This window comes from Juglans regia, chromosome 12 (assembly GCF_001411555.2).
Source record: "Juglans regia cultivar Chandler chromosome 12, Walnut 2.0, whole genome shotgun sequence".
Taxonomy (NCBI): domain Eukaryota; kingdom Viridiplantae; phylum Streptophyta; class Magnoliopsida; order Fagales; family Juglandaceae; genus Juglans; species Juglans regia.
The window spans coordinates 26,321,904-26,344,630 of NC_049912.1; the positions used below are offsets into that span (position 1 = coordinate 26,321,904).

Sequence of the window (22,727 nt, forward strand, 5' to 3'; positions counted from 1 at the left end):
AAATATTTTTCATTTAAAATATAATTATGTAAAATATTATAAAAAATATTACGTGTAAATCATATTTTTCAAATGATGTACCCGAGTGACCTTTATGCAGGTTGGTAGGTGGGAAACACAGGATTTGTACCATCATCCAATCTGAGCCGTCTATTTGGGCCATCAGTAGGATGTTCAATTAGGAATTTTGGTGACCCTGATAACCTTTTTGGGGAAGTCCAGATGATCACTTTTACTGAAGAATGGAATAGATTCCACCGTACATTATCAAAACATGTATTTTTTGGTCTGCGTATTTGTTTTCTTAAAAACTTTCAGCAATATTAACCAATTTCTTTTTAAATTAATCATAATCATCTCTTTTATCGTCATTATCTCGTCATTTTATAATATATTATTAAATTATTAAAATTATTTATTATATTTCATTTATAAATTTATTATTTAAAAATAAATATTAAAAAATAATAATAAATATGATGATAAATATTTTTCCTTTATTTTTTAAGACTTCTAAGAGTGGATTAATGCATATGAATCATATGATCTTATTTATTCAAAACATTTTAATATATTTACACAATCTTATTGCGTGTAAAGCCGACACTCCCATTAAAAAGAAGTAGAATTTATTATTAAAAAAATAATTTTTTTAATATAAATTTTATTTTTTCAAAATGAAGACTTAATAGTTTAAAATTGTACAAATTATTTTTCTTTTCATATTCCCGATAAGCTTGTCAATCTCTCTATATCATCCGATATCTTCATGGATGATACATTCATCCTAAACCATATATTGCTCCTTTTTTTTTTTTATTGTCTGAGAGTATCAGTGAGGCAGAAAGAAGAAAGGAGGAAGAAAGAAAAAAAATGCTATATGAATATAAAAAAAGAAACTTCAAAATCTTTGAAGAGCGAAGAAGCACTTCATGCGTGAGCTGAGCTGCGTGAAACTGACCTTGGGAAACAAGCTTAACGTAAGCAAAGCTTGATTATGCCATCCATTGCTCTCTCTCTCTCTCTCTCTCTCTCTCTAGCTAGAGATGTAGGATGTAGCTAGGCATCGCTGTTCTGAACTACTGGAACCTCTGGGCTAATTTGGCCTTAACAGCAATATTCAATGCTTTATTTATTGAGATATGGTTGGGAAAAGTCGAAAGCTATGGTTGATGGATAATATCAAATCTAACAAAAGCGAAATAGGAGTCGAATAGGGGATATCATATGTCATTTTCCATGTTTCATATCTACATATGCCTTATCTTAAGCAAGTACAGCAAACAATTGAATTTTTAGTTCCCCTTGGGTTAAGGCTTATGGTATGAGATTGAAGGCATCAATCAGATGAAGGAATTTACTGAGATTGCAAAGACATCACTAGTTCTCAGAAAAAAAATGAGAACTTTGGCAAGGTTTGGCAACGTTTTGATATCTGTAACTTGCATCTAAATGTTTATAAATCTCATCCAAATATCCATAGGACCATATACTATAGAATTTCATACCAACATCATGATCATTTGAGAAACCTTGCTGCATTTTTCTCACATGGCTTCTTTCCGAATGAGAACTAGAAACATGTAAGAAAAGCAAGCAAATAATTCCAGTAGTCGAATTGAACAATGAAATAACCAGGAAAAGTACTTGAGCACAATAGTTCAATTTAGATGGTTAAATCACATACATACATACGTAGAAATCAAGAGAAATTAATCATCATTCGGTATTTGCTTCTCCAGCTTTCTAATCACATTGACTGTGAATTTCTCAAACCTTCTAATGACTGAGGCTCGACCAACCTCTCACTTCAAAGATGGATCATGATTTTTGGATTCTTTCTTAGGATGAATTGTTTCAACAAGGGCCTCAACCTCTTCCTTTACCCGTTCAAACACATTAGGCCCTTTGACTTCATCAACCTGGGTGTTCTTGTCAATGTCATCACTCCTTCCATGTGTTTCCTTGAGATGGTCGGGTGATTTTCCAGTGTGGGTTATTGCTTCAGTCTCTTGCTCATTTACATCCTTTCCTTCTCCAAAAAAAGGGAAAGGAACGAAGAAAAAAATATGAAAAAAGGATCACACTTAATTATTTTACTCCCATATGTTAAATGCATGCAAATAAATATATATATATATATATACACGATTTTTACACAAAAAAAAATAAATAAATAAAACAATGAAATCTAAATCCCCTGTACCCCCACGAAGAGTTGGGCAAAAATACATTTCCTATTTTTAGTTTATTTCAGCAAAATATCTGTTCATGGAACTCTTTCTCGGCCCTCCTTTTGCTTTTTGTTTTTCCCCATAGGAGTTAAAAAAGTATCCAATTGAAACAAATGGAGCGCATGATGCCAACTTGAGCATTTGCCCAACAGATACTTTCGACATAAATTCAACTAAAAATGGATACAGACCCATGAACGCGTAAAGTAGATGTTTTCATTAGAATCTCATAAACACCAACATCAGGAGACCAATGCAAATCCAATCAAAATGGAAACGACAAGGATTTTGAAGTTTATTAAACAAGGATCATACATGCAAGTTAACAGTTTTACACAAACCCTATTTCCAGAGCTAAGATTGATGCAAATTAAACATCTTCAAAATAACCCAAAGTGCTCTAAACGAATTAGATCTGAAATTAAACTCGTTTACACCAAAGCCCATCACTAAGATCATATTTTTATACAGATTTAAGGGTACTCATAACATATATAGCAATAAAAACACAGGCAATGAAAATTTCTAATAACTACAAAAGAGGAATATGCAGAAGTGGGGGTACATATTAAGATCGAAGTGAGACTAAATACCTTTTAGCTCAGCCATTGGAGTTTCTGAGATAAATTTGCGGTTCGGAACCTCTGGTTCGAACAGAGCTCTCTCTTCTCTCTCTATAGTTTACACTACTGGACCGTTCGGTCACATCTGGGCCGTTGATGTGTGGGACTAGAGACTATCTGAGACGGTTCAGATGGAAGCTCAACATTATTTTCCTTCTTTTTCATTTACTTTTTGTAGAATAAACAAAGAAAAATAAATTCATGGGCTAAAGTAAATTTCATGGCCTGTGAATTACGGGTGGGCTTGTCTCTATTCCCTTGCTAACTACAAAGTGTAAGTACTAGTAGGCCTAGCATTTTCTTTATGTTTTATCTGGGTATTGGCCCATCATTACAGCCCAAACTTATCTCTGGGCCTAGAAAGAGATATATACCAAGAAAATGTTTATTCAAGAGGGGGGATATATCTTCAAGAGTAATACTACATGTAATCGTGGAGTGTACAAGTGTAATCATTTTGAAAAAAAGTGAGATCTATTATTAAAAGAGAAATGATAGTTGTAGTCGTGAGTGCACAAGCACCGTGCAATCATTTTGAAAAAAATAAATAAATACGAGACCCACATAAAAAAAAAATAAAATTTTAATAATGGATCACACTTTTTTTCAAAGTAACTACAAAATACTTGTATACTTTATGACTACATGTAGCATTATTTTTATTAAAAAATTAACTTTTTTTTCTATATTATAATCTCATATTTATTTATTTATTTTAAATAATTACACATTGCTTACGCACTCATTATTACAACTCTTTCGGCTCTTCTCGAGCATTGTCTTCTACAAAAGAACCGCATATATCAACATCATTTGTCTCTTTGATGTACAGTGAATCACTTAATAATTCCATCTCCAAGCAATCAGAAGAGAAAATCGACCACAAAATTATACAGCACGTGGAAATTAAAGCATCTCTCCAAATATGGACAACACAAGGAACTGTTCATGTGTCAATTCCGAACCAGAACCGAGAGCCATGCTTTGAGAGAAGTTTGAGACAGCGCGGACCCGTTGAAGTTTGACTTCTTTTTTCTTATATAGTACTGCATCATCATGTACTCTACGTTGCTCGTGATAGGAAATGAAGATGCTCAATGATCATCATCTATTCGCAGGACGGCTTTACAAATTACACGTGAGGGATCGGTTGCACCAACAAAGGCGACAAATCGATCAGGATGCATTGCTGGCGGCATCCAAAAGCTGTAAAATTTGTTGGATGTCAATCTTGATGGGATATTCATGAAGTGAAGGAAAGAAAAGGAACGGGATGGATGCTTTTCTTCAGTTTGGAGTAAACATGGGAACTTTCTTTTTCTTTCTTTCATTCATGGGGAGGGTTGCCATGAATAGAAGGAAGGCCAAGTGGGGTCTCCTCGGATGACTATTTTCTTGTACATTCATCCTTCTTTATATTTCTGATGATCTGTGGGGTACGATGTAGTTTTGTTTGCATCAATTTATATGGATAATATGTACGTTCTATGTTTTTCGACTTTTGCTTTCGGTTTCCCATTATTTGCATTAGATCAATATATATATATATATATATATAGACATACAGAAATCAATTACCAGTTAAAAAAGAAAACTATGGATCAATTGTTTTTATCTAAGTTGTGAATTCTAATGTTTTCTCTCTATCTCTCTGCGTTTTTTTTTTTGTACATTTTGATTATGCATCTCTAAATTCATTTTCCCAAGGAAGAAAAAAGTCTCTAATTTCTTCAAACATGGACTGAAAGCTGTGACCATATATATATATATATATATACCGAATGCAATAGTCTTCAAGAAAAGACAAACAAATTAAATAACATGGCCATTTCCTCCAGTACCATCATATACTTATTTTGATTCCTGATCAATCAGTACTTGGGAAAAAACAAAAATCATTTGCATCTTTTGTCCTTTGATGGCTCAACAAATAAAGCAAACAGCAAAGCTTGTATTTCTATTTCTTCAATCATAAGCCATTCCAAACTCCTGCTTTTTCTTTCAGAAGCAGCAAATAGTGTGAAACCATAGATGCTTCCATCAGCCCTGTTTCAGCAAGAAAAAGCCTTGCTTGCAGTGACAGACTGAAAAACGCAAGATCATGAATCCCTGAAGGAGTGCTCTCTCTCTCTCTCTCTCTCTATATATATATATATATGTGTGTGTGTGTGTATTTTGGCTGAGGATATTACGATAAAGTGGGAAATTAGTACATGCATGTTTCAGATTTCCTGGCCTGAAGATTGACAATCTTGAGATGGCTCAGATGCATATATCATGTTTCTGGGAAAATTGAGATAAAAAATGATATGTATTTTTGGGATACCTTAATTTCATGGTTTCAAATTTATGTGCAGCTATACACAGAAGGTTGTTTTACATGATCTTCTCCTCCATGTCCCCTTTCAATGATACCTTTAATTTGGTAAAGTGCTTAATTTGTCTGTAACATGACATTGCGAAACCTGTTCACATTATTAATGCATCATGCCCTAGCTAGCTAGTTTTAGTAATTGCATGCTATATATAAAGAGGGGATTCATGTCTTGCATTATTCTTTTAATTAATTTATGCTTTGACACCAAATTAAAACCTGCTTTTATAACCCATACTTTCAAATCAATCAAACGAAAAAAGAAAAAAGTTGTATGCATGTATGGCTGAAATATATATAAAAATTATATATCATGCAAAGTACTTAAGTATTAATATAAAAGAAAAAAGTTATTGGCTAAAATTTCACGCATTGCATTAAGTTACATCAGTTTATGAATTTAATTTTATATAATCTCTTTATAGTTAAAGTATATCTTAAAAAAAAAGGCTAAAAATCTCTAGCCAGGTAATTCCTAGAAAACATTTTCTCGAGACCGCGATCAAGATCAACTCAATGATTCAATTCATGTACTCATGCATGGGGGAATCGTCATCTAGCTAGCTAGCTGCATACATCTCAAATTAAAGCTTCATTTTTATAAAACCACACCATCAATACCTCTTGAAGACTTTCACGCTTGGGAAACTAATTAATTAGAATGAGAGTGCATTATATATACATCAATGATTACGGATTTATTAATTTTACGATAAAAAAATCTATTTATAAGTTTTATTTTTTATATACTGTTGATGTGAAAGTTTTTCACATCAGTATGATTGTTGTTTTGATTTTTTTTTTTAAATTATAATAGATCTCACTATAAGTGATATGTCAATACATCGACTTATGTATATATAACAAAACTCTTTCACTATATACATACTCTTTAATTTACTATATGCATGCATGCATGCACACACGAACCTTGGTTTTCCATCTATCTTTGCAAAGATGAGCGGATTTAATAATTTGGTATATGTACATAGTTCAAAATTCTTAGCTTCTCTGCTAGCTGCCTGATTCTTTTACTAGTATCTCTACATCTAATATTTGATGAGATGATCACCCGAATTTCTAAACCCTAAACAAATTAATATATAGCACGTATAGCTTAAATTTAATATACATTATATATATAAAAAAAAATTATATAAAAAAAAAAATTACTTGAAAATGGTCATGTTGAACGTCAAATCAATGTATCAATAAAACTCATCATGCAAACATCGCGTAATTTGAGCAACTTGAGATGAACGTGCGTACAGCTAGCGATTGACATGCACTCGTTTTTCACAAAACGACAAGGTTTTTGGCAAGTCAGTGACGTCAGTCTACCGGATCAGCATCCAACCAAAGATGGAATATAAGAGTACTCTCAATCATTTATATTATTATTTTTTTTTTATTTTATATATTAATTTTTATAATATATCATATATTAATTTATCTTCTTTTTTTTACATCATTTAAATATTATATTATTTAATAATTTTTTTTTAAATTTTACCTAAAAATGAGTTTTATAAAACCCATTAAGAGTGCTCTAAACCTCGACTTAGATGCAATCACAAACCTTGCTAGGATATGATCATTGGCTGCCTAGCAGCTTGCATTGAAAGTCAAGTATTGCTGCTGATCCTCACGTCCAAGGCAGAGAGGTTGAACCTTAGCCTCCCCCCGATCACGTCGATGATCTTCGTTCATCGTCTACAACTATATACTACTACTGTTTAATTGGTTGATTAAAAATTAATCATATATAATATATATACAAATCCTTGAAAACCACTAGTGGGATTTGATTTTATAGTCATTTCCTTCCTAAAATTAGTCTTCAACGCGGGTTTCACACATTCCATTTCTATTATAACTAAACAAACAGAGAGAGATAAAACGTTAATCAAGGAGATGGGTTCTAAAAATCGAATTTTCAAAAAACGTTAAAGTGTATTAAAATTAACCATAACTGAGTATTAAATCACTTACAGAGCTTAATTAAGGAGATGGGTTCCAGAAAACAAATCGAGTTTTCAGAAAACATTTAAGTGTATTAAAATTAATCATAATTGAGTATTAACCCACTTACAGAGATTAATTAAGGATATAGGTTCCAAATTGAGAAGAGAGAAATCGATGAGTTCACAACCTGTTGAGAAAAAGGTTGAGAATCATCAACCCTGATTTGACGATTTCTATTTCAAAGAGGGAAATCGACGGTTCATCTTGAAAAGTCTCTCTTATTTCATTTGCAGGTGGTAGAGTCTTGACTTGCGACCTGTTGAAAAGAGATCTTGGCTGCTTCTTCTGTTGGAGAGAGAGGGGGGGGGGGGACAGGATTCGTGGTGATGAGAGAGACCAAGAGTGAAATGGAAGCCTTCTGAAGAATGAGAAAGAAACAAGGAGAAATGCTCTCAGCGTGCACTCACAGTAAATTATCTGAGTCTCTTACCTGTCCGCATCTTATTGGCTGGTGTAAATTAAAAGTTTAAACCGATTCCGGCTTGAAGCTTTTCTAAAAGAGTAATGTTACATATAGTCGTGAAATGTGTAAATGCGGTGCAATCACTTTGAAAAAGAATGGAGTCTATTATTAAAAAATTAATTTCTTTTCATGTGGGTTATATATTTATTCACTTTTTTTAAAATGACTACACGAAATTTGTACATTCACAACTGTAAGTATCATTTCTCTTTCTAAAAATTAAGGATCCTTTATAAGCAATACAGCTCTAGAAGGGTGCTGCAAGTTTAGCACTTTGCGACTAACCCTATATAAATACACACATCTGGTCCACCATTGTACAGCTCCATCATTAAATTCATGCATGGCCTCAGTCATGTACCATGATCACCTCACTCCCGTATCAAATTAACATCATGTCTCCTGTTCTCCTGATTTTTTATCACTTCTTTCAAAACCTCGTCTAGGGCTAGAGCTAGAGCTATGCCCTTTCTCTGTCCTTTTCTCCCTCTATTTCATGTTTTAAATTTATTGATCTTGATCTGCCATTGGCTGCACCACTGCTTTTAGAGAGAGGGAGATCGGGATGGGATATCACTCATGCTGCAACAAGCAGAAGGTGAAGAGAGGGCTATGGTCACCGGAAGAAGATGAGAAACTCGTCAATTACATTTCAACCAATGGCCATGGTTGCTGGAGCTCTGTCCCAAAACATGCAGGTAACCTTTTAACTGCACTCTCTCTCTCTCTCTCTCTCACGGCCATTTCAGCTGCACTAGTTTTCATATATATATATATATATATACATATAAATATATATATATATATATATATATATATGTTGCTTCGCCTCTACATTGTAGGTTAATTTTCGTTATGCTATTTCTACTCTTCCCCCTCCCCTTCTCTTTTTTTCATTTGGTTTTTGTGACTCAGGCCTGCAGAGATGTGGAAAGAGCTGCAGATTAAGATGGATAAACTATCTCAGACCTGATTTAAAACGCGGGAGCTTCTCTCCTGAAGAAGCGGCCCTCATCATTGAACTCCATAACATTCTAGGAAACAGGTAGCTTTCTTCATGATCTTTTTCTTACTTCATTATTGTGGATTGTTATAAGGTTTTTCAAGCAAGAGTATTGTACAATATTTTGTGGACAGGTGGGCTCAGATAGCCAAGAACCTACCAGGAAGAACAGATAACGAGGTTAAGAACTTCTGGAATTCCAGCATAAAGAAGAAGCTCATCAAACAAGAGGTTTCTCCTGCAGCTATAACCAGTAACTTTCCCGATACGTACTGTTATCATGGTAATTCTGATCAAGAAAGTTTCCTCTCTCTAAATGCAAACCCTAGTTGGATCCTTAGATCTCAACATGAACATAACCAGCTATACCCTCCCATTCCAACCCCATTGTTACAGTTAGTAACCTTTGATCATGGAGATCTAAAGTTAGATCAGAACACCAATTTTGGTACCAACTTGATTCATGATTTTCCTCCCCAAATGGCACCACCATCAAAATCTTCCTCTAATGACCCCCGATGGTCCCATCAACTTGATCCAAGTCAAGAACAATATAAGAATTTCAGCATAGGGGCAACAAGGCATTATCTCGAAGATAACCTTATATTGGATCCAACAATAACAGCACCGCATTATGATGATCATGATGAGGATTCGTTAACAGTGCCTGCTATGCCAAAGCTTTGTGCGATCACTAATGGTGATGTTTTTAGCATGCCATTTTCATCTTCTTCGCAAGATTGTGAATTACTTGACCCGCTTGCTAGATCAGAACTTCCATGTTTTCCAACTGCTGGTTCCAATTATCCACCTGATCCAGTACACATGATGTCCAACCTTCAAATGGAGTATGTCAACGCCATCACGACACCATCATCTTCTCCATCGGCATGTTCCTTCTCACCATTTTCAAGCGGCCAATTTGTCACAAACGCTCATTTTCCTCCAAGTTGGGACTCTTAAAGATATGGTACTTAATTGGAGCTATATATATATATAGGTACCATGTATGCATGCATGTATTTATAATTGGTACAATGCATTTACACTAGAAGTAATCGGGATATTGTCTATGATCAGTTCGAGTTGATCAGTTATAATTACATTCATAGGTGCATATATGCTAATGCTAGTTGTTTTACGCGAAGTCTGCGCTATTGATCTTGGATACTAGCCGTTGACCCGAAATTTCACGGAAATATTAAATGTTTTATTGGAAATATAATTTTTTAATAAAAAATGATATTTATTTGCATAAGTGACACGAATGTACTCATTTTTAAAAAATAATAATAAATATTAGATACACAAGAAAAAATAATTTTTTAATAATAAATCATATTTTTTTTTTAAAATGAGTGCGCGACGCTTATACAATCCATAAATATTGTATTTAGTATTACTCTTGTTTAATTTCTTTTATTTTTTTAACTTTATTCTATCTAGGGAATTCAAATTTGCCTCTATATATATATGGGAAAATATGGATTGTTACATGTAGGAAAAAAACTATACAAATCATAGGAATAATATTGGTTTAAATGATTTTGTAATTATGTGTTGTATATAAGTAATTCTCATAGCCTGTATAAAATAAAATTTAAATTTTGTTATAATTTTAATTAAGTGGAGGAATAATTAATTACTTGATAGAGCAAATGGCTTCCAAGCTTCTAAAATTTATTAATTGGAGTTCAAATTTGAGCACAGTCATAATTAAGTTTAATTAATCTTTAAGAAAAAATTTATTTAGTCTGGTCATGTGGATAACACGTATATTAAATTCGTTACGTGCATAATTAAATTTAAAAAAATTAAAATTTGAATTTTACAAATTAAATATTATTATCATTTAAATTATATGGATAATGTGTTCTACACACTGAATTGAAAATATAATAACTCAATCTTCAAAATTTTCAGAATTTATGATTAATTGGGAAATAATGATCAGGTAATTTTACGAGAGCATTAACGTTTAATTCATGGGTCTAAAATTATATAGAGTTATGCGTAGATTGAGTCTCAAGATTGCGTGATCATGATTAAGTTTAAACCCTTAATTAACGTCCACGATCTACATATGAATATGATTTAGAAAATGACGACGTAGTTTTACATGAAAACAAATTTCTTTACTTCCAGAATTACAATAATATTGATCGATTATTTCTAGTTTTATATCACACACACACACTCTCTCTCTCTCTCTCATTATTAGGAGAGATTTGTGAGTGAGAACATCATTATGAGTACCTATAGTCAACACGTAGGAATTTTAGGCCATAAAGCTTTTAGCAGAGAGTGATGGCCACTTGTGAGTACTACGTACGTGTGATGGGTAACATGGTACGAATCATTACAATTAAAGCATACAGAAAAACAATCATACAATGAATTTGATATGGTTTCCTATGATTTCCTTGGAAAGAGGAAATATTAATTAATTAAACCATATACGCTATCAAGCTATATGATAACCCTGCGTCGTCCTCACCTATGTAAGAGTAGAACAATACACAAATAGTTGGTCATGTCATGTCTAGAGTTAACTGTAGAGAAAATATATTGTTATTCTCTACTTTCATTTGTAATAAACTTTATTCTCTTTTTTATTCTTTCCTTGGTGTATATATAGGCACTATAATACAGTAAAATACAATAAGATGAGATGAATTATCTTATTTCTACACTATCTAACATGGCATCAGAACCAAGTGACTAATCGTCACTCTGGCTGCATCTTCGTCCCCTCCTTCCTCTGTTACCTCATCCTTCTCCCATATTGTTACCACCAAGTTCTCTACCGACAATTACCTTCTTTGAAAGGTGCAAACTACAGCTTACCTGCGAGGTCAGGATTTATTTTCTTTTGTTGATGGCTCATATCCCTGTCCGTTAGAATTTCTCCCTGATACCTCTGATGATGTACCAAAACCCAATCCAGCTTTCCAATCATGATGTCATACAGACCAACTCGTGCTAAGCATACTCTTCTCATCTCTCTCAGAATTCATTCTAGGCCATATTTTATCATCTACCACAACCCATCAACTATGGACTTCCCTCCCCTCTATGTTTTCTTCCCATTCCCAGGTCAAAGAATTTCAAGTCCGTTTTCAACTCACCAACCTCACACGATGTTAGCAAACAATCTCAGATTACTTTGGCAAAGTGTATCTCCTTGCCGATTCTCTTGCTGCTACTGGTAGTCCCCCTCTCAGACAAAGAGCTTGTCACCTATCTACTAAATGGATTAGGATCCTTATACAAGTCATTTGTCACCTCTATTACTACCCGAGTTGAACTCATCTCCTCTCATGAACTTTACCAACTCCTCATCCATGAAAACAGATGATCTCACACTAACCGATTTGTTCTTTCTTCTTTTGAGCTATTTGCAAATTTCAGTTCCTTCACACGAGACCAATGTGGTCGAGGATTCTCTCAGGGTGGACGACAAGGTCGTAGCCGAGGACACTCCCCTTACAATGGTCATGGTGGTAGACCACCCTTTGCAACCAACTCTTCCCAGCACTACAATGCTCAACACCCCACCTGTCAAATGTGCAATAAGGCCGGACATGTTGCACTTCAATCCATCGATTCAACCATTCTTACCAATTTGAAGCACCAATAACTTTTTCTGCAAATTACTCTGCCCAAACTCCACCTTCAGATTTGGTTTGGTACCCCAATTATGCAGCAACTCATCATCTCACTAATGATCTCTCTAACTTGAATCTGTCAACTGAAGCATATGCAGGTGATGAGACAATTCGAGTGGGTGACGGCACAAGTCTTCCCATCCAAACCTTCGATAACTCCTCTCTCTCCCTCAACTCTTCTTCTTTTCTTTTTCACAATTTATTGCACATTCCATCCATCACTAAAAACCTTGTTTCAGTTCTTCAATTTTGCATTGACAACTCTTGTTATTTTGAGTTTCATTCCATTCATTTTTTTGTGAAGGACAAGCATACGGGGAAACTCCTCCTCACCTATCCAACGCGTGATGGACTTTACATCTTTCCCTCAGCCGTGCCTTCTCCGTCGTCCCTATTTGTCCATGTTGGTGAAAAAACCTCCATTAATCAATGGCATCGACGGCTTGGGAATCCCTTCTTAGCATTAGTGTCTCGTGTACTGCACGCCAAGTACTTGCCCTTTTCCCCCACAAAATCTAGTTTTCAATGTCCTGAGTGTCCCCTTGCTAAATGTCATCAGTTTTCGTTTTCTTCAAATCAAGCTCATTATACTAGGCCTTTGGAATTAATATGTGCCGATCTATGGGGCCCAACCCACTATGTCTCATGAAATGGTTATAGTTACTATCTTTCTTTTGTTGACTCTTACACCCGTTTCACTTGGATTTTTCCAATTAAATTAAAATCCGATGTCACTCAAATTTTCTCTTCATTTTTACCATTTATTGAACGTCTCTTTCATACCAAGTTAGTTACACTACAAATGGATGTAACCATGTGTCATCCTCAGCCATATAAGAGTAGAACAATACACAAACAGTTGGTGTGCAGTCTAGAGTAGAACCATAGAGGAAATATATTGTTATTCTCTACTATCATTTGTAACAAACTTTATTCTCTTTTTTATTTTTTCCTTCATGTATATATAGGCACTACAATACAATGAGATGAGATGAGATGAGATGAATTCCCTTATTTATACACTGTCTAATATACGTTTTCGGTTTTTTCTCCAACTCATCTCTTTTTTCTTTCCTTCTCTCTACCTATACAAATAAGAAAAAGTCATCAAAATAATGTCAAATATTGCAAAGTTCTTGTATCCTTAGTAAAAGCTAATCTGTATTCCAAGACTTTCCGGACCATCTTAAAATTAAATTCATTTCCATGGGGTACGAAAACAAAAAGATCAAACACATAAAGCTACAAGTTCATCAATATATAGGACCTGATTTCACTCAAAACAAGAGGCAAAGATGCTAGCTAGGCCGTAATTCTTGCCCGGCCTTTCGCTATTCTTCGAGCAATGACTCGCCTCCCACCCTTGGTTGCCTTGCTGTTCGCGTGAAAAAGTACATCAGCCAACATGCAAACAAAAAGTGGAACATCTTCCTTTCACCATTCACAATTTTTCATACACAAGTAAAACATAAAGCCACTAAACACAAGCAAGAAGCCAGATACTTGACCATCAATATGTGGAAAAAATTTCAAACAATATCCGATTTAGTTTGCAGATTGATCATATGAGCACTTGAATAAGCTCTATCTAGCAATAAAACAAACTGTACATGCAAGTACACTAGCTATATGATTTCCCAAGAAGTTCAAATATGGCCAACATGAAGCAAACTAGTCCCACAGACCCTTGTAGTTAAAAGCTGATAGCCTAATGCACTACATATCTCATGTAATTAGCAAAACCATCGAATGTTTTTGATAAATATTTTATGCAGCGTCTTTTCTTTTGTGGTTTTCTTGGTTTTTCTTTGTTGGGGGGGGGGGGGGGGGACTGGAAGAGAGAGAGAGAGAGACAAAGAGAGAGAGACAAAGATTAAGAGATGTACCGAGCAAAGAAGCCATGATTCCTCTTACGCCGGATGAGGCTAGGTTGGAAAGTCCTTTTGGGAAATAAAAGCATTGGCTCATTTGAAGAAGAAACATCTCCTGCAGAACAGAACACCTACCAGTTATGCAGAAACCAAAAGGGAACAGATAAAGTGATGTAGATTACTAAACTTTGGATCCAACGCTCGATAAGTCTAGCCAAAGTCTTATTGGGATATGACTTCAAAAAAACAGTTCCCATATCGAAACACTTGCCAACATCATGATCTAGTAATTCAGACCCTCACAACACGGACATAGAAACACAAACACAAGACGAAAAAAAGTTCAAAAAATATATTACAAAACCCTGCTTCTGCATTAAACTAGTAATGGAAGCAATTGCTTATGGCAGAATTTTGAGATGACTTTGTACATTATTAATACTTAGGCAAATGTGTCCCCGCAATAGCCAACATCTTCCTCCCATAATATCAGTTCCCAGATACTGCACCATGACATTTGAAAATATCATCGCCGCAACATGTGTAAACCTGCATGGCAATACCACTTAAATTCTGAACCTTGCTTCCTAATTTATTTCTCGTTAAAAAAATGCCTTATTAGCTATCTGGATACACCATCAGCAGATCCATCCTTCCCAAAACCAAAGGAAAAGAAATTAAGGAAGAAGCACAATTGCAAATCATCAAAGTTGCCAAAGCGAATTCCAAGGTAAGATTATTTCTGCAGAGTCCAAGAACTTTCCCCTCAACGAAAAAATAACGGCAGCAGAGGCTAAAGCAACTAAAGTATCTTTCGTTTGTCATTTTTGAAGAACACTAAAGTTTGATGGAAATTGGATCGTCTTGTTCAGTTATTAAAAACAAAATAAATATTAATGGAAGAAACCTATTTGTTGACGATTATATATCCAAATGCACTACTATTCTCTTTCCCTATCAAGGAAATGGAGAATAGCAGAAAAAACTAAATATACTTTTCACTGGAGCACGATCCTGTTTTCTAACCAACCAACTGAGCATTAACAAAATATACTCGATCCTTATACTCCGAAACTGAACACGCGCACGCGCACAGAGAGAGAGAGAGAGAGAGAGAGAGGAGAGAGTACCGTCTGGTAAGAAGAACCTGAGAGAAGGGAGGCCACAGGGGTAAAGGAACCCCTCAGAGGTAGCTTTTCTCAGAGATTCGGCGTCGTTTTTCTGCGGCAATTGGAGGGAGATCTGGGACTTGGAGAGCGATGGGAGGAGCTTCGGACAGATATCGAGGACGTGAGGTGCGATTTGGTTATTGGGATTCTGGTTTGGGTGAAGAAACGAGTTGACAAAGAACCGGTTCAGAACAGAAGCTCCGGTTCGGAATAGGGTCTTGGAAGCCATTTTTCTTTCGCAAAGAAATGGTAATGGTTCTGCTAAAACCCTAGAGAGAGAGAGAGAGAGAGAGAGAGCGCATGAGAAAGGGGTGGGGGTATATGTGGGATTTTAGCTGGGGACGATATTGGGCCGTTAATGATAGTGGGCTTGATGACAAAATGTAAGGCCGTGTTTGGTTGCAATGGCTTTCAGAATAGTTTTAGTTAAGTTATATACTCGCTTGGGAATGAGATTGAACCGATTCACGTCCCGTTTGGATTCGTTTGGTGTGACAAATTATCTCAATTCATCTTATTTTATTTCATTTTATTATTACAATTTTTTTGAATTCTTACATAAAATATAATAAACAGTTCAAATTTTTTAAATCTTAAAATAATAATATTATTAAAATATAATATTCTAATAATATTTTATTCAATTCATTTAAAATAATCTCGTCACATCTCAACTCACTATCCAAACTCAATTACCTTGGTCAATTACAGTTGGGATTGGTGCCAATTGTTTGTTGTATGTGCTTCGTGGGAATATTGCATCCTAAAATTAGAGAAATTTTTATTTTATAAACTTATTTATTAACACGCCAAATACAATATTGATATAAAAATCTCACATATAAGTTACGAGAAAAATATATTTGAATTTTAAAATCTTTATTATTATCTTCGTTCCATAATAATAATGTAAACTTGTAAGTAGTAAAACTCAACATTCGTTGCTTGTGGCCAATTTGTCACAACAAAATTATAAAATGTCACCAAACTAGGTTCAAAGTTGCTCAAAAAATAAAGACAAAAAACCCAGTTAGACCAAATCTTAAGAGTAATGATAGGTACAATTTTTAAATGTGCAAGCCTTTTGTAAAAATCTGAGCCCACAAAAAAAAGTGAGTTTTTTTACACTTTTTCACAATAATATCCACTTTTTTATATAAAATTTAAGTAAAATTTATATATTTATGACTTGTATATATCGTTTCTCATATGTTCAATTTGCAGCAAATTTCAAATTCAATCATACTTTACTCCTGTACAAACCAGATCCTTCCATTCATTTCAAATCACTGCCAGTACTCAACAGGAAGTTGAATTGAAGCTAGAAAACACAAGATTCTTTTGTTTGATAATTCAGTTTCTGGGAAAAACACAAAAGTCAACCTGTGTACTATATAACAGAAACTAGCAGACAGAAGAAACCGTCCATTTACAAGCTGATCCACAATTTTGGTACGGAAAAGACAACTGTGTTACAAAGAAAAAACCAAAAAAAAAAAAACAAAAAACACAGAGATAAAAAAGCAAGACACTCTAAAACATGCCAAAAAGATGACAGGAAGCGTTTGCTTCTCACAACAGAAATAAGAGATTAAAGAACTTAGAACAATGGAGAAGACCAGCAAGTTAATTGTTCACTAATGACTAGACTATCAGAACAGCAGATCCATAAGAGTTTTTATACATCAGAATTCCAAATGCACACTAATCACACTGGACTGAGGAAGCTTTTATTGCTCTCAATGAAGTGCAGCAGAGATCCAGTCTGAGGCAGCTGTTAGAATGTCCCTCTCAGTATATGGAGAAACAGTAAGAGGAGTTACTGCAACCTGCCCCACCAAGGAGACACCAGAATCAGCAACCAAGGAAGATAATGGTAACAACGAAAAAGACAGAAAAGCATCCAAATCATATGAGAGACGAGAATGCAGATGCTAAAAATACTAAAACCACCCCCAGAAAAGCATCCAAATCATATGAGAGACGAGAATGCAGATGCTAAAAATACTAAAACCACCCCCAAACAGCAAGTAACAGTTCAAACTTCAAATATTACTTCAATTTACATGGAAGACATGAAGCATATTCATGCTTCAGGCATCCCTCGTGTCCCAAAGGAAAAATCAGACTAAAATTTATCATTTGTGTTTTATTCAAAACTTATAGAAATTCCTCACCGACATTAAGGAGCTGTTTAGATAGTGAGATGAGATGAGATAGTTTTATATTAAAGTTAAATAAAATATTGTTAAAATATTTTTATTATTTTGGGATTTGAAAAAATTGAATTGTTTATTATATTTTGTGCGGGAATTTGAAAAAGTTGTAATGATGAAATTAGATGGATTGAGAGTGTTTCTATATCCAAACGACTCCTAAGTTTGAGCCAAGAAATTAAATATGAATAGAGCAACGTTCATTCAGTGATTATGGCAAGAAGTCCAGCTGTGACCATATGCATCACAACTTTTACCTGCACATGCTAAGTATTACTAAAGTTTTCTAGGATTGCTTTCCAGGTACTTTTTCTTTTATCCCTTTCCAGTACAATCACCAATCGTACAGGCAAGTGGAATCCACTCTTTCATTGCGACCATTAGCCATTTATTAAAATTGTTTGAACTGGAAGAGTTACGGGAGAAAAAAACAGTGGGGAAAGGAGCTGACCCCATCCAGACGGTACTTGTGAAAATCTAAATCTAGTCATTTCATTTCTAAATGATCAAATGATAAGATAACATGAAAAAGAAAATCCGAAAATACATATTCTCTACTTACAAATCCACTTTCAAGTGCTCTGAAATCCAGATCGTCCTCAGTCTCTTCCTGATCTTTATCCAGGAACTGCAAATACAAGTATGCCCATGCCTTAGTTCATCACTTCATGAAACACTTTCAAATACTTTCATTGGGATGGGCTTATTTATATATTTATTTTGGGTGGTGGTTTGATGCCCCTACAGCAATATGGAAAACTCCTTTCTTGAAAAATTTTAGAGACCTTTTTTATTTTTCAACCACAATAATTATCAAAAAGCAATTTTTTTTTATAAGTAATTATCAAAAAGCATTTTCGCAGCAGTCAAAACCACTTATTAAGTTGCTTCTAAAAGTAACCTAAAATTGATAGATTTTTTTTTTTGTATACCTCAAGCCGGAAGTGCTTCTTCACTCGGTTGGAATCGGATTTTCCTGCAACTCCAATTGATTCAATCTCCACATTCTTCTTTTGTGTGGTCATACGGCGAGCAGCACCCTGAATTACAAAAAACAATAGAGTCCAAAAATGAAAACTGAAAAAATGCAGTATAACCCTTCCATTATTATTAATATTTTACTAATCCATTATCATTATAATTATTTTCCTTTTTTAATAAGTAATTTTCCTTATGGAGTTTCCAATTATAATAAAAATATTTTAAAAAAATAAAAGAATTCCAAGATTCTCAGTAAGAGCTACTGACTGCAGCAGAGGCATCTCGGCCAAGCTGTGCAAGCTGAATGCCAAGGCTCTGTTGATTGGACATGAAATGTCCAGCAGGATACCGGTTAGCTGAAACAGCCTGCCAGTTAAGCGTGGATCTCCACATACTTTGCTTGGTCAATTTGAAACCCTGTCAAAAAAGAAAAGATTTCAAGTAAAGTAGTTAACCAACCACAATAAGTAGTTCGTCGGTCCTCCCTCCAACACCTCCTGTTCATCAAATATATCAAAAGGCAAAATAAAATAATTAGTCCCAAAAGAATTTAATATCCTCAGGACCTCAAAGCAAGGATTTATCCAAAAATGACCAGAGGTGGGGGGAGCTATACTAAAACAAGTGATGAGAAACTCAATAGGTCACGGCAGATTAAGTCAGAGTGGCTTCCCAACAGAGGATCTAGAGGAATTAGAAGTGTGCAAAACACAAGCAATCTAGTTTAGTTGATTAAGCTATTCCAAGGTTTAAACGTGGGACAAGGGTTATTGTCTCGAGCATGGAGACATTTTTCTTTCTAAATTTCAAACATAAAAATAAGGCTACTTCTCCAAGAATCAAGATAGGGCATTTGAACATCTGCTTTCACCAACTCATATAATACAACCAAGAGCACTTCACTGGCAACAAGAAGCAAGCATTTTGAATGTATTTTGAACTCTTCTCAAGAGTTCGTTATACAGATTCATTGACCAATCAATAAAGGTTGCATCTATCATTAATAACTAAACTTTTTTTTCATACCCTTTCACCATATGGTACATGGTTTCTCACTCCTAATAACCTCTCAAAAGAGTCTACCTTCACCTTCACCTTAACTACAAAGACAATTGCCTGATGAAAGGTTATTTTCCTGAAAAGGGTTTCAAAATACACCTTAAATACATCTATGAAATGAAAATAACATACCAAATAAAACTTTTAATTAGCAACCTATATCCTTAATATGGTACTTCAAGGGTCCACACCTTTTTTGACGAAGGAGAAGTAGGAACCTCTATATTCAGAGAGCAGCTTTTGGGGAAAAGCCCTTTTTCAATATCCCTGGTAGCAGCATTTATTAAAGGTAAGCAAATAGCAACTGCATCCTTAAAATCAGTCTCTTGACTTTCATCCTTCTTCCTGCAATAGATTATACCACCAGAGAATTACTCTATCAACTAAATAAGAGATAAGAGCTCGAATTCCTAAGAGAAAGATTAATCAGGTCACCAATTCAGTGATATTGACAATGATGGCACACCACATATCAATGCCTCCCTAGCTCCAGCAATAACACCTGAGTAAAACCTGGTTGAAATTTCAGTTATTAAAAATCCTGGATCTTCAGATAAGGGCTAGAAGCTACCAAGGAAAAGAATTAACAACAGAAATATATAACTAGGGCAAATGTGATTAAACATGAATCCCAAACTTCACCCCAATTTAGAGAAAACAGGATAATACAAATAACAAAGAGGTACTCCTTCCCAATCCTCTCATACAAGGAAAAGGTTAGCTCACTGCTCTAAACTTACATGTGATGGCCACAGCTTGGTCCCCGATTAATTCCACTAATCACCTGAAAATCAGATCATTTATGAATCTTCTAGGCACCAGAATCTATATATGGTCACATTGACAACATCATATAAATGCTAACCAGAAGAGGCTTTGACCAAGAAAATAATGCCCCTGATAATGCTAATGAGACACAATCCACGGGAGTTCCTGAGTGAAAGAATGATGATCAGGCCTATTACCATCAGCAACCACGATGAAACCACAAGCCCACATTATGGTTGCCCCATTTTATAAGCATAAATGAAAATAAACAAGCAAGAAATCAAAAGTTCAAAAAATAGAAAACAATTTCAATGGTAGCACATCTGAAAAGATTGATTAAAAAAACTTGGGACAAAAAGAACAAGGTACGAGAACATAAGGAATGAATCATGCTGCATACCTGAAACTTCAAAAGCTGGGGCACCATCGAACTCGGCAGAACTCACAGAAACCATTTCTCCAAGAGTCACAGAATGACCCGACAGTGATTTGTCCCTAAAGCAACCGAATCATAAACTGACAAATCATAATAGAATCCCAGCTTCAATACCAATACTCTAAACGAAAGAAAACCATATACCTCTATAAAATTATACGAATACGAGACCAAAAATAACTTAAAAACCAACGTAATTAAGAGAAACAAGCACAGAAAGTAAAGTAAACCAATCAGTTAATTACCACAGAGAAACCGCATGTCAAGTGATTAAACTGACATAAAGTAGCAACAGAACATAGGAAAAAAAAGCTCAAATGCCAATGCCGGAAAGGAAAGACGCCCACGTGAAAAAAGCGCAAAAAATATACTAATAAGCAATCAAACAATCAAAAGGAAAAATCACATGCCATTGCCCAGATAATAAAATAAAGGGAAACACAAGTAAAATGAAAAAAACAAAAAATGAAGAAGCACAGGAGGAAATAAGCGAAAAAGAAAAACAGGAAAGAGCGGAAAATCGAAAGGGATAACCCACGATTGCGGAGCGCAGACATGGACATTGTATAACCCTTCACGAACCAGAGCTTCAACGAGGTACACAAGGCCGGGGGAGTCAATCCCGTCAGCATTGGTGACCAGCACAATGGGCTTGGAAGTCTCTATAGCCTCCTCCGAGGTGGAAGCAGATGGGTCAGTGGATTCGACGTTGTCTTTGGCTTGGTCGCTTTCTCTGTTGGCTTCGCCTTCATTGTTCTTCTTGCTGAGAACTTGTTGGAGATTGGAGACGAGACCAGGAGGGAATAAGTTGTTCTTCGCGGAAGTCGAAGTCATAGGATAGACACAAGAGATTCTCTAGAAAAGGGGCGAGGGAGAGAAGGATCTTTTGGGTCTAGACGAATGGAATCAAAAGCCTAGAGAGAGATGCAGGGGAATTAGAAGGAGGAAGAGGAGGAAGGATAGAAAGCGCTGAAAGTGCAAAGGATAGAATAGATGGACCGCTTCAAACGGAGTTATTTTCGAAAGAGAGAGAATGATTACTTGCAGTTGCAGTTAGTGTAACTTTTGCCATGAGTCAATGTCGGATTCAGATACCTACAACCTTTATCACTCTGCACCCGCGAGAGAAGCATCTGCAACAAGTTTCCAACTGTTGAAACTGTTGAGCATACGAATATCGTTGTTATAAATAAAATTTATTTTTAAAGAAAAACAGCAAATAAAACGCAATGTATTCACATGAACTTGTAACAAGAAATCAAGAATGCTATGAGCATATCATGACATATGTGGGATGATTTAATTTTTATGTTTATTTTTTTTAGGCATACAACAGTCACAAATAGATCACGTAAAAATAAATTCATAAACTGGCATGAATTTTAATGATACGTTAAATATACTTTATAATAAAAATAATTTTACAATCTAAAATATCATATCAAGTCATGTCAGTTTGATTTTTAAATTATAAGAGTTGATAGTATCACTTTTTTAAAAATATATACACAAGGGAAAGTATAATTGGGTTTGTGAAATTAGTTTACCAACTTTGAGAAGAGATGCCAATGTTTATCAAAGGTGACATGTATAGATAATAACAAAGCTATTGCTGAATTGTGGCAAAACTTTCAAAGGAGATAATACATTATAAGAGGTAGGAGAAGCATAGATTATAGATTCATGAGTGGAATTGCAGGCAAAGATTGTTGAGAATTATACATTGGTGTGTATTCTTTCTTAACAAATGTAAGGATGTGGACACAACTCATAAGAAATAATTAAAAAATAATAATAATAAATATTGTTGGAATTGGTAAAAACAAGTTACTCTTGA

The 22,727-nt window shown here is 34.8% G+C and overlaps 4 protein-coding genes across 6 annotated transcripts; 1 reads left to right on the forward strand and 3 right to left on the reverse strand.

The window, feature by feature from the left end:
• Window positions 1-1,465: 1,465 nt before the first annotated feature.
• LOC109011730 lies at window positions 1,466-2,967 on the reverse strand. 2 transcript variants are annotated; one of them, XM_018993033.2, is made up of 2 exons: window positions 2,828-2,967; window positions 1,466-2,035 (listed from the first exon to the last, which is right to left on the reverse strand). In XM_018993033.2, exons 1-2 carry the CDS (start codon window positions 2,841-2,843, stop codon window positions 1,806-1,808), a joined length of 246 nt encoding a protein of 81 aa, XP_018848578.1. In that variant the 5' UTR covers window positions 2,844-2,967; the 3' UTR covers window positions 1,466-1,805. The 2 variants fall into 2 exon arrangements, with proteins under 2 accessions (XP_018848578.1, XP_018848579.1); XM_018993034.2 differs by having other exon boundaries at window positions 1,466-2,032; window positions 2,828-2,963.
• A 5,068-nt stretch (window positions 2,968-8,035) lies between these two features.
• Window positions 8,036-9,862, forward strand: LOC109011750 (transcription factor MYB24-like). Its single transcript, XM_018993061.2, has 3 exons — window positions 8,036-8,417; window positions 8,635-8,764; window positions 8,857-9,862. Exons 1-3 carry the CDS (start codon window positions 8,285-8,287, stop codon window positions 9,683-9,685), a joined length of 1,092 nt encoding a protein of 363 aa, XP_018848606.2. The 5' UTR covers window positions 8,036-8,284; the 3' UTR covers window positions 9,686-9,862.
• Window positions 9,863-13,262: 3,400 nt separating this feature from the next.
• LOC109011732 lies at window positions 13,263-15,755 on the reverse strand. Of its 2 annotated transcripts, XM_018993036.2 has the most exons (4): window positions 15,392-15,747; window positions 14,277-14,376; window positions 13,658-13,765; window positions 13,263-13,475 (listed from the first exon to the last, which is right to left on the reverse strand). In XM_018993036.2, the coding sequence occupies exons 1-3, from the start codon at window positions 15,657-15,659 to the stop codon at window positions 13,693-13,695; spliced, it is 441 nt and encodes a 146-aa protein (XP_018848581.1). In that variant the 5' UTR covers window positions 15,660-15,747; the 3' UTR covers window positions 13,263-13,475; window positions 13,658-13,692. The 2 variants fall into 2 exon arrangements, with proteins under 2 accessions (XP_018848581.1, XP_018848580.1); XM_018993035.2 differs by lacking the exon at window positions 13,263-13,475 and having other exon boundaries at window positions 13,504-13,765; window positions 15,392-15,755.
• A 1,040-nt stretch (window positions 15,756-16,795) lies between these two features.
• LOC109011733 (5'-nucleotidase SurE-like) lies at window positions 16,796-22,019 on the reverse strand. The gene is made up of 10 exons (XM_018993037.2): window positions 21,429-22,019; window positions 20,855-20,949; window positions 20,552-20,619; window positions 20,427-20,470; window positions 20,122-20,199; window positions 19,878-20,031; window positions 18,895-19,044; window positions 18,579-18,686; window positions 18,209-18,274; window positions 16,796-17,259 (listed from the first exon to the last, which is right to left on the reverse strand). The coding sequence occupies exons 1-10, from the start codon at window positions 21,722-21,724 to the stop codon at window positions 17,170-17,172; spliced, it is 1,149 nt and encodes a 382-aa protein (XP_018848582.2). The 5' UTR covers window positions 21,725-22,019; the 3' UTR covers window positions 16,796-17,169.
• Window positions 22,020-22,727: the final 708 nt, after the last annotated feature.